Source organism: Bos mutus, chromosome 11 (genome assembly GCF_027580195.1).
Source record: "Bos mutus isolate GX-2022 chromosome 11, NWIPB_WYAK_1.1, whole genome shotgun sequence".
Lineage (NCBI taxonomy): Eukaryota > Metazoa > Chordata > Mammalia > Artiodactyla > Bovidae > Bos > Bos mutus.
The window spans coordinates 96,826,935-96,842,828 of record NC_091627.1 but is presented as its reverse complement, the minus strand read 5'-3'; the positions used below and the strand labels follow the sequence as shown (position 1 = coordinate 96,842,828).

Sequence of the window (15,894 nt, the reverse complement as noted above, 5' to 3'; positions counted from 1 at the left end):
ATGAGTTTGAAAAAACTCTGAGAGAGAGTGAAAGACAAGAGAGCCTATCTGGCTGCAATCGATGGAGTCACAAAGAGTCAGACATTACTTAGCAACTGAACAACAACTAGGCTCTGCCTCTAAGAACCATGTCATGTAATCAAGCAGATAAGGAGGGAGATCAAGATTGCATAGCAGGGAGACACAGAGCTTAGTTCCTCCCACAAACAGATCAAAAATAATGTCTTCATATGGAGCAATCCTCACTTAAAACTAACTGGAAAGTGGCAGAAGTCATGTGTAACCAAAGCTATAAGGAAGATCGACAAAGATTGAGTTGGAAGGGAAGAAAATTAACCAGGTCAGTCCCTATGGGAAGAGAATCAGAGAAAAAGAGCAATTACACAGGGATCCTTCCTGGGAAGTGAGCAGTTTGAGTCACATACTAGCCACCCCAACCCTGGGTTCCAACGCCAGGAAGATGAGCCTCGTTGGCTGGTTGGAGGGCTGGTGGGCAGCTCCAGAAGGGCAGAAGAAAGCCAGGACTCTGCTCATGAGGCCTGCATAACGATTTGCTTGCCCCTGAAGTAGGGCAAAGGGGACAAATGGAAACTGCACCCATGGCTGACTGGTTTCCTGCAACCTCCTAGGCTTGCCACCCAGCCTGAACTGAGTGAACATTCCAACACCACTTGCCTGGCATCACAGCTCCACACTGGAGCAAGGACTGGTACAACCAGCCAAAAAGCTGGACTGTGAGATCTGAAGTAGCTCAAACCCCAAGTGGTGTCTCAGCAGGGAAAGGGCAGCTATTATTTGCAACTGTACAGGCGACACACCAGAGGCAGTCTGGATCTCTGACAGTAGCCAAACGGCCACAACCCAGCCCCAAACCTTGCTAACTACCCACAAGAGCCCTTCTTGCTCCAGCACAGCTGGGTGCAGGAGCTGGGAAGGAGAAGAGCACACACTTAAAGGAAACAGAGCCAGTTCAGACCCAAAAAGTCCAGGACTTCTGCTCCAGTGGCTTGAGGTCTGGCCCAGCACCGAGGGGCATCAACATCCATTAAGCATAGGGGAAGCCCTGCCTCACACTTGACTCTGGCCCCAGTCTCCCAAGCTCCAGCTCCACTTCCTTTTAAGGTGATAGCTGCCCACACACCCTGAGGAAGATGTGACTTGCGTTCACATCAAAGTCAGCTCTCTGACCAAAGCCACAGATGCTCCTTACCTTGGACCAGTGGTTCTTAAACTTAAACCAGCCTCAGAATCATGTATAGGGCTTATGCAAATATGGAGGGCTGGGCCCCACCCAGTTTCCAACTTAGCGAGACTGAGAATCTGCGTTTATAACAAGTTCCAAGGTGATAACTGCTATTGGTTCTGTTTCAGACTTTGCAAAACACTGTCTTAGATAAGTCTTTCTCAAGCTCAGAATCACATGAGAATAATTGGGGGAGATTTTGAAATAATCAGTGTCCAGAGATACTCATGTAATTGGTTGTGAGTGTGGAAGCACAAAACCACAGTTTAGAAAATTCTTCAAGCTATTCTGGAATATGGCTAGCCTTGAGAACTGCCATTTCAGATCCAAGGCCTACAAGCCTGTTGGAACTACATTATTGTCTGTAATGGTTTCATTTATGTATTTTTGGCCATGCTGGGCCTTCACTGTCGCACAGCAGGCTTTTCTCTAGTTGTGGTGAGTGGGGCCTACTCCCTAGTTGCAGTGCTCAGGCTTCTGGCTCTAGGGCATGCAGGCTTTAATAGTTGTGGCACACGAGCTTAGCGGTTGTGGCTCCTGGGCTCTAGAGCGCAGGCTCAATAGTTGCGGCACACATGCGTAGTTGCTCTGCAGCACGTGCGTGGGATCTTTCTCGATCGGTGATCAAACCCATGTCTCCTGCACTGGCAGGCGGATTCTTCACCACTGAGCCACCAGGGTAGTCCCTGGAACTACATTGTTGTTTGAGATTTAATGACATCACTAAAGTGTGTATTAACAATTTTTTCTAGTTTCTGTATCTGATGCTTTGATACCTTGGGTCTTGTTGATGATCTAAGAGGGACTGCCTGTCCAGGGCTAGATAAGTCCTAGGGATAACTCCTGCTAGTGTGCTTTCATATGCAAACTAAACAACCCAAAGCCCCTACCTATCACCTATCTGCTTTTTCGGGGCTCTTATACTGCAAGACACTGTCCTCCGCCATAATCACCCCAGGGCCACGTCTGACATCTATGGGCAGTCCCTACACTGGGCCCCACTGAAACGATTCAAACAAGACCATCCTAGGCCTGTTTATCTTGCCTCACTGATTCTTTCCCTCAAAAAACATAGTAGAAGACTTTCCTACATTTTCTCCATGCTCTCTGCCTGTAACCGTCTGTGAGACGGTATGCTCCTTTCTCTTGGGAAATATGACTAATAAACTATCTTTTCAATGGAAAACTTGTCTTGATCTGTTAGTGACAGCATTTCTTAGGCAGGTGGATAAGGAGTCCATGGACCCAGTTATGTAGTCATCCATGTCCTGGAATTTATGGCCATTTGGAATTTATGGCCATTCACCCACATGGGAGCTAGGGAGCTGGTTAATCGATAACATCAGAGCCATAGGAACAGGTTCCTTGGCGTTGTCAGGAGACCAACCTTTGTTACAAGATCTAAGGGAAACAAACTGACCTAATACCATGCCAAAACTATTTTTAGTAACAGGTCAAAAGGTATATATAATAAGATATCCTAAAAGCTGTATGTGGCTCTCTTCCTAACCCATCTGGTATCTGTGCCAGAAGCTGTCCCTATTACTTCCTGACTTTTAATAAAATTGTTACACTGCTGCAAACACATGAGAGACTGTATTCCTTTGGTCCTGGAGAGAGTTCTTTCCTTTGAAGACTATGAACTCATAGCTGACGCCGAACGTCACAGAACATAGGCCTCACTACTCCTGAATTTAAAAAAGTAAAATCTATATTTTAAAACAACGTGCTCTTTGGAAAATCACAGATCAGACCATTAGGAAAATCCTAAGCTGAATCAGTCACCCTAGTTTATCAGTCTCTTTTTTAAGAAGGAAAAGTTATTTTGTTATTCATTTGTGAGCAATAAAAAGTATAGATTTAATTTCAACTAAAAAGAATTATAGACAGGTTCATACTCAAACGTGGATAATTAATAACTTAATTATTATTAAATTATTCTTAATAATAAGACCCAGCAATTTCACTTCTAGATATATACTCAGAATTGAATGCAGGGCCTCTAACAAATACTTGTACACCAAAGAGTACAAAGTTTATTCACAATAGCCAAAAAGTGGAAACAACTCAGATGCTTCTCATTAGATGAACGGATATTCAAAATGTTATAAATATATATGTGGAATATTATTTAGCCTTAAAAAAGAATGAAGTTCTGATACATGCTATAACATGGATGAACCTTGCAAACATAATGCTAAGTGAATAAGCCAGACAGAAAAGGCAAATATTGTATGATTCCACTTATCTAAAATACTTAGAATAGACAAATTCAAAGAGACAGAAAATCTAGCTCAGACAAACCCCTTTCACATAGAAACTGCAAATGCTCAATCCAATATCCAAATTTAAATGAATGTAGGTCAAATGATTGAAATTTAATCATTAGAAAAGATGAAAATAAACATTTCTTCCATCTTGACATCTTGGAGAAGTTTTACCACATTCTTGCAGTTCATTGGAGATAAACTTACATTTTAATATTTTGCCAAAATCACTATTTTAGAGAATTGATCAATAGAACCTAGTATAAAGTTATTTTTGTACAGCTTCATGGGGGATTTTTTTGGCTCTCAAATCTGATAGTCAGCTCTCAGAATTAATATCGGCCTTGGAAGAAGAGCTCAGAGATCAGGGATCAGGGATGCGCCAAAGTGAGCCAGAGAATAAATCGAGAGTGACTACAATAGTCTGTGACAGAAGGGACTGCTTTGGTTCCCACATGATGAGAGACATGAGATTTATGCATTGAATTTTTGTGTTTTTATTTGGTCTTTTTAAAAGATTGTAGTACAGTTGATTAATAATATTATATATTTTAGTATAGCATGCTGCTGATGCTGCTAAGTTGCTTCAGTCGTGTCCGACTCTGTGTGACCCCATAGATGGCAGGCCACCAGACTCCCCCATCCCTGGGATTCTCCAGGCAAGAACACTGGAGTGGGTTGCCATTTCCTTCTCCAACACATGAAAGTGAAAAGTGAAAGTGAAGTCACTCAGTTGTGTCCAACTCTTAGCAACCCTACCAGGCTCCTCCATCCATGGGATTTTTCCAGGCAAGAGTACTGGAGTGGGGTGCCATTGCCTTCTCCATAGTGCAGCATAGTGATTCACAATTTTAGAAGTTATCCTCCATTTATAGTTATTATATAATATTGGCTATATCCCCTATACTTTGCAATATATCCTTGTAGCTTATTTATTTTATATATAGTAATTTGTACCTCTTAATCCTGTACGTGAGTCTGGGTGAACTCCGAGAGTTGGTGATGGACAGGGAGGCCTAGCGTGCTGCGGTTCATGGGGTCGCAAAGAGTCGGACATGACTGAGCGATTGAACTGAACTGAATCCTATACTTCTATCTTGCCCCTCCACCCTTGCCTCTCACCACTGGTAAGCACTAGGTTGTTGCTATACCTATGAGTATTTTCTTTGTTGTTACATTCATTAATTTGTTTTATTTTTTAGATTCCACGTATAAGGGATAACATACAGTATTTTTCTTTCTGTCTGACTTATTTCACTAAGTACCCTCCAAGTCCATCCATGTTGTTGCAAGTGGCAAAATTTAATTATTTTTATGGCTAAGTAGTATTTCATATTTATATACCACATTTTCTTTATTCATTCATCTGTTGATGAATACTTAGGTGGTTTCCATAGCTTGGCTATGGTCAATAATGCTGCCATGAACATTGGGATGCATGTATTCTTTTGAATTAGTTTTTTTTTTTTTTTTGACATACATTCAGGAGGAAAATTGCTAGGTCATATATAGTTCTACTTTTAGTTTTTTGAGGAACCTCCTTTCTGTTTTCTATAGTGGCTTCACTGATTTACATTCCTACCAACAGTGTAGGAGCATTCCCTTTTCTCCACATTCTCACCAACATTTGTTATCTGTAGATTTTTTGATGATTTTTGTTTAGTTACTCAGTCGTGTCTGACTCTTTGCAACCCCATGGACTGCAGCACACCAGGCTTCCCTGTCCTTCACCATCTCCTGGAATTTGCTCAAACTCATGTCCATTGAGTCAGTGATACCATCCAACCATTTCATCCTCTGTCATCCCCTTCTCCTCCTGCCTTCAATCTTTCCCAGCATCAGGGTCTTTTCCAATGAGTCAGCTCTTCACATCAGGTGGCCAAAGTATTGGAGCTTCAGCAACAGCCACTCCATTGAATATTCAGGACTGATTTCCTTTAGAATTGACTGGTTTGATCTCCTAGAAGTCCAAGGGACTCTCAAAAGTCTTCTCCAACACCACAGTTCAAAAGCATCAATTCTTTGGCGCTCAGCCTTCTTTATGGTCCAACTCTCACATCCATACATGACTGCTGCAAAAACCATAACTTTGACTAGATGGACCTTTGTTGACAAAGTAATGTCTCTGCTTTTTAATATACTGTAGAGGTTTGTCATAGCTTTTCTTCTAAGGAGCAAGTGTCTTTTAGTTTCATGGCTGCAGTCACGATCTGCAGTGATTTTGGAACCCAAGAAAATAAAGTCTCTCACTGTTCCCATTGTTTCCCCATCTATTTGCCATGAAGTGATGAGACCGGAAGCCATGATCTTAGTTTCTTTTAAATGTTGAGTTTTAAGCTACCATTTTGACTCTCCTCTTTCACCTTTATCAAAATGCTCTTTAGTTCCTCTTTGATGATAGCCATTCTGATAGTGGTGAGATGATATCTCACTACGGTTTCGACGTGTTTTTCTCATAATTAGTGATGTTAAGCATGTTTTCATGTGCCTGTTAGCTATCTATGTCTTCCTTGAAATATGTCTATTCAGGTCTTCTTCTGTATATTTTTTAATTGGGTTATTTCTTGATATTGAGTTGTATGAACTGTTTATATATTTTGAATATTGAACCATTATCAGTTATATCATTTATAAGTATTTTCCCCCATTCAGCAGTTTGTATTTTCATTTTGTCCATGGTTCTGTCAGGGGAGTGTGTCATTTCCTCAGTTCTGTCCCATCACAGCAAAAATTTGAAGTGACGGACGTTAAAGCCTTCAGTGTGTCATAGCTCTTGGACAGACTGTGTCACAGCTCTTGGACAGATCAGTGTTACGGCTCTCAGACAGATCTGTACAGAGTGTTACAGCTCCGTGTTACAGCTCAGTTTTATTTAGAAAATAAAGGAAAATACATCCTTGAGGCATGAGGGCATGCCAACCCAAAAGATGCAAAGAGAAGAGAGAGAGAGAGAGAGCGCGAGAGAGAGAGAGAGCCCCAGCCTTTTGGCTCCTCTTTTTATATGTTTTTCCCTCCCCCTGGGCCTGCCCCGTGTAAACTGGGCTAGCCGGAATGCTGTTTCTTCTACCTGAGGTCCTCACTCCGGTCCTCATATCTTCCTTTATTCTATTTTCGTGGGCTTTTCCCTTCCTCGTCTTTTAGCCACCGCCATTCTGGACTCCTTTTTCCTATTCTAACTACCCAACAGTTCCCTGTGCAATACAAAAACTTTTAAGTTTAATTAGATCCTGTTTATTTATTTATTTTTATTTTTTTCCATTTGTTTATTTTTGTTTTAATTTCTTTTATCTTGTTTTCCCATCAATTTGCCATGAAGTGATGGGACCAGACGCCATGATCTTAGTTTTTTGAATGTTGAGTTTTAAGCCAGCTTTTTCACTCTCCTCTTTCACCTTCATCAAGAGGCTCTTTAGTTCCTCTTTTACTTTCTACCATTAGGTTGGTGTCGTCTGCATATCTGAGCTTGTTGATATTTCTCCCAGCAATCTTGATTCCACCTTGTGATTCATTCAGCCTCTTTAATATATATTATAAAACCTGAGGTAAATAGGATGGGCTTGTTTGGCTTTTAATGTTGGGAACCAGTAGGTGTCCGTTTTGGACCATTTAGCTTTAGGTAATGTAGTAATATCAAATCTTGTTTTAACCACATTTCATTGGTCCCATTTTAAGTAATCATCCAAATATTTCTTTATTCATTTGAGATAACACCTTAAAGAAATTCTAACTTGTTGGGAATTATAGTCAGACTTTCCTTACAGGTTTTTCATGCTTATATTATAATTATTTTAATACTCTTTTTAGACATTGTAAAACCCATTGAGAAGAAGCACAGACCACAAATGAAGCTTCTCAAGCCAGTTTTTTTAACTTATTTTAAATAAACTATGGAAGTCCTTAGTTTAATTATTAGATACATAATTTCACCTTTAGTTTGATTTTTGTTTATAGGTACCAGCAAGACCACTGGCTGTGATGAGCATACTTTAGATTTACCAGTTAGTTTTTCCAATTTTAAATGATCCATCAATTGGCCACCAATAAAATATATCTCAATAGAAATTCAAACCATTAAGATGCAAAAGGCCTCCCCATAAGAGAATGGAAGAGGATGTAATCTAAACCCACAGAGTTTTACTCTCAAGACCAAGTTTTCAAAAACACAAACAAACAAATCAAACAAGTACAGGTCGACCTGGGAAGATAGGGCAGAACATTTACATCTCAAAGACACAGAGAAATGCAAGTTTCCCTCTAGAAAGTCTTTGTTTAAAGGCTGAAAATATATTTTTTTACTAAGCCAGCTTTTCACCTTAATGAAACTTAATTGCATAGGCAATGAAAGAGCCCACTCAATTTCCATGGTGAGGTTTTCTCCAATTTCCAATCAAGTAAATACCTGTAAGTTTTGTATGGCTATTGGCAATTTCTCATTCATTTTTATTTTGAAACTTTTATTTTCCATTTTGAAGTCAGTCTGTTGAGATAAAATTGCATGTGATGGGCCACTGTGTGCTTTTTGGGAGCTTAAGTTCTCTGGTTTTGCCCCAGAGTTGTTTAAGCCCCATCTTATGTGTCTTGGGTTTCCCAGTGGAGTATAAGACTTCCATGGATGCTCAGATTGTGGGATAGCCAGTTCTTATGTGTGTCCCCTGTTGAGCAGTTTGTTAATTACATGAGTGGGTTTTCCTGTAGGAACAAGCTGCATGGCATGAGATCTTGTTCCTGCAAATTTCTCAGTCATCTGAGAAGGCCATTGCCAGCCAGGAAGAGAGTCCCTTTTTGGAGCTCAGAAGCTCTCAGAAGATTTCCGTTTTATTTTGACAAACTCTATTAAGGTAACCAAGTCAAGGAAAAACAACAAGCCAGTCTTCCCCGCTAATCCACCTTGCCCAGTGTTTGAGCAGTCTTCTCAGTCTCTAAACTGAGGCTAACCACTCAGTATCCAAAATGAGTCTTCCCAGGGCTTTAACACTGAGGATCTCCTGCTTGAGCAAAATCTTCCCAGTGCCTTAACACTGAGGATATCCTACTCAGCACCTAAATTGAGAAAAGTCCTCCCAGTACTTTGAGGGTGTCCCACCCAATGTCTAAACTGAGAAACCCAGGTACCTCTTCTTGAAACCAAGTTTCAAAGATAACATTTTCCCCCAAATAAAACTCAAGGTCATCAACCAATACAGGACATCTGAGATCCAGGAAGATTCACTCAAATCTGTCTGGATTTCAAGGAGGCAGATGGACACAAGAGGCCTCTGCTGGTACCAAGGCTCCAGATTCTCGTAGAGTTCAGGTCAAGGATAGGAATCCATTCTGGATCCCTTTGTTGGTTGCCAAAACTGTCCATTTAAAAAATAATCACAACCTGGAAGTTGCAAGTTATGTTTTATTTGATGGGAATTTTTAGGACTTTGAGGCTTCCCTGGTGGCTCAGAGGTTAAAGCATCTGCCTGCAATGCGGGAGACCTGGGTTCGATCCCTGGATCAGGAAGATCCCCTGGAGAAGGAAATGGCAACCCACTCCAGTACTCTTGCCTGGAGAATCCCATGGGCGGAGGAGCCTGGTGGGCTACAGTCCATGGGGTCGCAAAGAGTCGGACACGACTGAGCGACTTCACTTTTACTTTAGGACTTCAAGTCCAGGAAACAGCATCGCAAGTAACCCTGAGAGAACTGCTCTCAGGAGGCAGGAGGAGGAGTCAAGTTATATAGAAGTTTGCAACAAGGGGCAAGTAGTCCGAACATCAAAAGACTATTGTTAATTAAAGAAAACCAGATATCTCAAGTAATTTAGTGCCTTTTTTTATGTGAGCAGATACAAGAGCCTGGGCTCACTGAAGTCATTTCTTTCATATATATCTCAGCTATCTGGGGCCAGTTTCTAATGCTTTTCACACACACACACTCCAGCTCTCAGTGCTCACCATGGGGAGTGGCTGAGGCTGCTGGATAGTAGGTATTGTTCTTTCTGGGTGGCCTGCAGGCTCAGAAATTCACATTTGGAGGGATGGAATTGCTGATGACTGTGACATACTTGTTTGTTGATATGGCAGGAAATATTCCATTTCTCACTACCCTTGTTTTGAGGGTTAAAGAAAATACTGCCAGTAAAGTCCTTGGCATTGTGTTCTTCTCTAAATAAAATCTAACTTCCAGTTCTGCTATTAACACTATCATTAATGTAATTATTAATACAGTGACCTACAGTAAACCTCCCCAATTATTAGCTGTTCTCATGTTATTATATTAGAAATTCTGAGCTTTTGCATTACACGCACATCAGAGGGAAAGCCTTATAACTAGCCACATCTCCCAAGGACCCTCTGAGAAAAAATATTCTTTCTCAAAATTCAAATAACATTTAAACGTCCAACTTACAATGACCCTCAAGTTGTGCCGTTGTAGGAAATCTCAGAATCTGTGGGCTAACACTGCGAAGGTTTGTTTCTTGTTCATGTTCCAGTCAGACTCAAATCCTTTGGTAACTGTCTTTCAAGCAGTAACTCAGAGACCCAGACAGCTTCCATCAAGAGATATGTATTTAAGAACTATGCTTAGAAGTAGCTTAACCTTTGTAGCTCTCACCTACTGATCCTAATTCTGGGATAAGTTTTGTCTCTCTCCGAGATAATTATACTTACATCTGTGAATCCATTTGTCATTTAGAATAGCTTAACTCAGTAGTAAAGAGTTCACTTGCCAATGCACGACACATGAGTTTGATCTTTGGGTCAGGAAGATCCAGTTGGAAAAAGTAATGGCAATCTACTCCAGTATTCTTGCCTAGGAAATCCCATGGACAGAGGAGCCTGGCTGGCTACACTCCATGGAACTGCAAAAAATTAAGACAAAAGTTAGCAACTAAACAAGTCTTATTAACCATCACAACTGTTCTCACATGAATGTACTAGTTGTTCTATTGATCCATGTCCCTGCATCAAAACTAAGCCTAAGTTTTTAAATCTGACAAGTACTATTGAGTGGTACAATCACCTTCTTTATTCTAGAAAATATACTCCTATTAATTCAGCCCAAGTTTGTATTTTTCTTTGGAGGGAGCAGTAAGCAATACTGAACTAAAATTGCCATACATGTTCAACAAATTCAGTTCCCTTTCATTATGTTCTTTTCCTTCTGAACAGGAATCTCCATTATGGAAAAATCCACAAGAAAAACATATCAAAAAGATTTGCTTTCTCTACTTTATCCACTAATAGATCACCTACTTATTCATGCAAGTAACTAGTCTGAGACAGGTAACCGTCAAGGCTTGACCAGCCCTGTTACTTCTTGAACTGACTACTCTCACTCATCTTCTTGCAGGTACCATATCTGCGTGACTGTGCTGATCTACTTCCTCCCCCTGCTGGTGATAGGTTATGCTTACACTGTCGTGGGCATCACACTGTGGGCCAGTGAGATCCCTGGGGACTCCTCTGACCGCTACCACGAGCAAGTCTCTGCCAAGCGCAAGGTGAGCAAAGGGCTAGCAGCACTTAACCCCCCCCCTCCCCGGCACAGGTGACAGACTGGTAAGCATGTGAGCCCCAGAGCCTCAGGAGTCCCGGAGGCAGTCCCTGGGTCCCCAGAACTGTAGAAAGGAGGGGAGGAAAGGGGAGGGGAGGAAGAAATCTTCCTTCAATGTGTTGTAACCTAGGCCTGCCTATACAGGCAAAAGCCTCCTCATTCTCACCCTAAAGCTAACAGAAAACTGTCAGTTCATAAAACACAAGCACACAGATTTACCCACAGAAGCATGAAGAGCTATTCAGCTCTCTTTAGTTATTACGATTTGACAAAATAATACTTTCATTTCATTCAAACGTTAAACAGCACTAAAAGAAACAAAACTATGGTGATTGGGAACAAACTGGGAATTGCCAGGATCAGTACTGGGGGAAGAATCTGCCTACAAAGCGATTGCATGAGTGAATTTCCTTGCGATAACGGAGCAGTTCTGTATCCTGATTACTGTGGATTTTTTTACTTATCTCTGCATATGATAAAATTTCATAGAACTATACACCAAAAAAGTGCATGTAAAAGCTGGCAAATTCCAAGTACAGCCTGTAGATTAGTTAATAGTACTGTACTAGCATCGGTTTCTTGATTTTGATGGTGTGGCATAGCTATGTAAGGTGGTATCACTGGGAGAAGCTTTGTCATGGGTATCTGAGAATTCTCTGTCCGATTTTTGCAACTTCCTGCAAGTCTTCAATTGCTTGAAAATTAAAAGTCAAAAAATATATTGAGTCTTACCATGAAAAGATTCACTCCTTTCTAGGTCCTCTATTGAGTTCCCAAATGTTTATGCACTTATGCGCATGTGTGCACGCACACACACACACACACACACACACACACACTCACCATGGTAACCACCGTTATTTGTTATTAATCCTTTCAGATATTGTAATGTATTTATAAGCCAAATAAACATATGTTCTTTTCTTTTTTACATAAATAGTAAATATGCACTTTTCTTCCCCTCATTCTTAAACTTAACAGTATCCACAAAATCTTCAAAACTCAATATAGAAACAGCTTTCTCATTCTTTTTTTCCCCTCTTTTAGTACCACCTTGCATAGTGTTTCATTGTGCAGATGCTAGATACCTTTGTTTTACTGAAATATAGTCGACTTACAATAGTATTTAGTTTCAGGTGTATTGCATAATGATTGGACATTTGCATCCATTATCACCACAATAATTCCAGTAACCCTCTGTCCCTCAGTTCAGTTCAGTTCAGTCGCTCAGTCGTGTCCGACTTTTTTCGACCCCTTGAATCGCAGCACGCCAGGCCTGCCTGTCCATCACCAACTCCCGGAGTTCACTCAAACTTAGTCCATCAAGTCAGTGATGCCATCCAGCCAATCATCCTCTGTCGTCCCCTTTTCCTCCTGCCCCCAATCCCTCCCAGCATCAGAGTCTTTTCCAATGAGTCAACTCTTCGCATGAGGTGGCCAAAGTACTGGAGTTTCAGCTTTAGCAGCATTCCTTCCAAAGAACACCCAGGGCTGATCTCCTTTAGAATGGACTGGTTGGACCTCCTTGCAGTCCAAGGGACTCTCAAGAGTCTTCTCCAACACCACAGTTCAAAAGCATCAATTCTTCGGCGCTCAGCCTTCTTCACAGTCCAACTCACACATCCATACATGACCACTGGAAAAACCATAGCCTTGACTAGACGGACCTTTGTTGGCAAAGTAAGGTCTCTGCTTTTCAATATGCTATCTAGATTGGTCATAACTTTCCTTCCAAGGAGTAAGCGTCTTTTAATTTCATGGCTGCAGTCACCATCTGCAGTGATTTTGGAGCCCAAAAAAATAAAGTCTGACACTGTTTCCACTGTTTCCCCATCTATTTCCCATGAAGTGATGGGACCGAATGCCATGATCTTCGTTTTCTGAATGTTGAGCTTTCAGCCAACTTTTTCACTCTCCACTTTCACTTTCATCAAGAGGCTTTTTCGTTCCTCTTCACTTTCTGCCATAAGGGTGGTGTCACATGCATATATGAGGTTATTGATATTTCTCCCGGCAGTCTTGATTCCAGCTTGTGCTTCTTCCAGTCCAGCGTTTCTCATGATGTACTCTGCATAGAAGTTAAATAAGCAGGGTGACAATATACAGCCTTGACGTACTCCTTTTCCTATTTGGAACCAGTCTGTTGTTCCATGTCCCATTCTAACTGTTGCTTCCTGACCTGCATATAGGTTTCTCAAGAGGCAGGTCAGGTGGTCTGGTATTCCCATCTCTTTCAGAATTTTCCACAGTTTATTGTGATCCACAAAGTCAAAGGCTTTGGCATAGTCAATAAAGCAGAAATAGATGTTTTTCTGGAACTCTCTTGCTTTTTCTATGATCCAGCGGATGTTGGCAATTTGAACTCTGGTTCCTCTGTCTTTTCTAAAACCAGCTTGAACATCTGGAAGTTCACAGTTCATGTATTGCTGAAGCCTGGCTTGGAGAATTTTGAGCATTACTTCTGTATGTATTTTATACCCATTCCTCTATCAGGGGACACTTAGGTTGCTTTCATATCTTCGCCATTGTAATGTTGCTATAAACATTAGGGTGCATGAATCTTTTCAAAGTGTCTTTGTTTCCTTTGGATAAATACCCAGGAGTGGAGTCGCTGGATGCTATGTTCTATTTTCAATTTGTTAAGGAATCTTCATACTGGTTTCCAGCGCGGCTGCACGAGCTTCTGTTTCCACTAACAGCTTCTCCTTGCCAGCACTTGTTGTTGTCTTTGTGATATAGCCTTATGATACATGTGAGTGATATCTCATTGTGGTTTGGTTTGCAGTTCCCTATTGATTAGTGATGTTGGGAATCTTTACATGTGCCATTTGGCCACCTGTATATCTTCTTGGGGAAAAAAATCTATACAAGTCCCTGCTTATTTTTTAATGCAGTTGTACGGTTTTCTTGATGTTGAGTTATATGAGTTCTTTGCATATTTTGGATATTAATCTCCTAACAGATATATTGTTTGCAAATATCTTCTTCAATTCAGTAGGCTGCCTTTTTGCTTTGTTTGTGGTTTCCCTCACTGTGCAAAAGCTTTTCACTTTGATGTAGTCCCACTTGCTTATTTTTGCTTTTGTTTCCCTTGCCTGAGGAGACAAATAAAAAACCAGCTAAGACCAGTGTCAAAAAGGGTGGTACTTATGGTTTCTTTTAGACGTTTTATGGTTTTGGGTCTTTTTCATTTAAGTTTTTCGTCTACTTTGAATTTATTTATTCCATCCACTTTGATTTTATGTCCAATCATTATGTGACAATGTGATCCAGTTTGATTATTTTGTATGCAGCAGTCAACTTTCCCAACATATTTTGTTGAAGAGGCTTTCTTTTCCCAGTTGTAGATTCTCGCCTCTGTTGTCATAGATTAATTGACCATATGAGTGTGGGTTTATTTCTGGGATCTCTATTCTATTCTACTGAGCTCTGTGTCTGCTTTGTGCCAGTACCATACTGTTTTGATCACTGTAGATTTTAGCATAGCTTTTTGAAATTAGGAGCATAATACCCTTAGCTTTGTTCTTCTTTCTTAAGATTGTTATATCTATTTGGAGTCTTTTGTGTGCCCATATAAATTTTAGAATTATTAGTTCTAGTTCTGTGAGATTGTCTTTGATATTTTGATAAGTTACATTGAGTCTGTATGTTGCCTTGAGTAGTATGGTCATTTTAACAATATTAATTCTTCCAATCTGTAAGTATGCTATATATTGGTCTATATTGATTTTTGTTTGTGTCTTCTTCAACTTATTTCATCAGTGTTTTATAGTTTTCCATGTACAATTATTCTAGATCCTTGGTTCAGTTTATCCTTAAATATTTAAGTCTTTTTGATGCAATTGTAAATGGGATTCTTTTCTTAATTTCTCCTCTGATAGTTCATTAGTAGTATATAGAAATGCAACAAATCTGTGTGTTCTTTATCTACCTCTATTTAACTTTACACTCTATTCTGTTGTTCTTTTCTTTCTTTTTCTCACCATATGGTTGGTTTGTTCTGTCTTCGTTGTTTTTTCCCAGTTGGCACCTTGTTTTAGTCTGTTTTCCAGTTCGTGCTTTAGTGAGCTTTGTTCTTAACTGGTGGATATCATTTCTGGTTTCCTTTGTTCAGTGGGTCTATCTATTGTACATTTTTTTAATTATTGTTTTGGATTTGTTTGTGAGTGTATACGTATGTGTGTATATTCTATTATTTTAGTTATTATTTGCCTTATTTTGTAATTGCTATTGGTCTGGGGTGCATCTTTTGTTTCTCATTTCTGTATATTCATTTTAATCCCATTTAATACCATACCAAACCACCTCTGGAATCTCTATTCCCTGGAGAATCTCCAAACCCTGAGCCTTTGGAGTGGGAGCACTGACTCCAAGACACTAGACTATCAGTGAACTCCTCACCCTAGGGAGTATCAGATAGTGAGAACTACCACAAAAGCAACCACTTGTATATAGGACCCAGCATCACCCAACTGCCAGTAGCACCCTGGGCAAGATGCCTCATCCAAACAACAAACAAGACAAAAATACAAACCCAATCATCAGCAGACAGAATTACCACCTCACTCAGCCCTGCCCATCAGAAGGATAAAAAAAACTCACCCCCTTCCAAACGAATGCAAGCACAAGTCACACCCTACATGAAGCTTACACAAACCCCTGGACCAACTTTACAAGGGCAGAAACCAAAGGAAGGAAGAATTCAGCCTCAAAGCCTGGGAAAAGGAGACCTCAAACACAACAAGTTAAAAAAAAAGAAGAAAAAAGGCAGAGAAATACTGCACAAATGAAGGAACAACCTAGAAACACACAAGTCCAAATAAATGAAGAGGAAATAGGCAAACTATCAGAAAAGAA

General features: G+C 40.4%; 1 protein-coding gene across 1 annotated transcript in view; it reads left to right on the top strand.

Moving 5' to 3' along the window:
* TACR1 (tachykinin receptor 1) overlaps positions 1-15,894 on the top strand; it is a 180,078-nt gene that overhangs the window by 151,970 nt on the left and 12,214 nt on the right. The window contains exon 4 of the mRNA XM_005906748.2: positions 10,834-10,984. Coding sequence (XP_005906810.1) covers positions 10,834-10,984 — 151 coding nt within the window. The remainder of the gene's footprint in view (positions 1-10,833; positions 10,985-15,894) is intronic.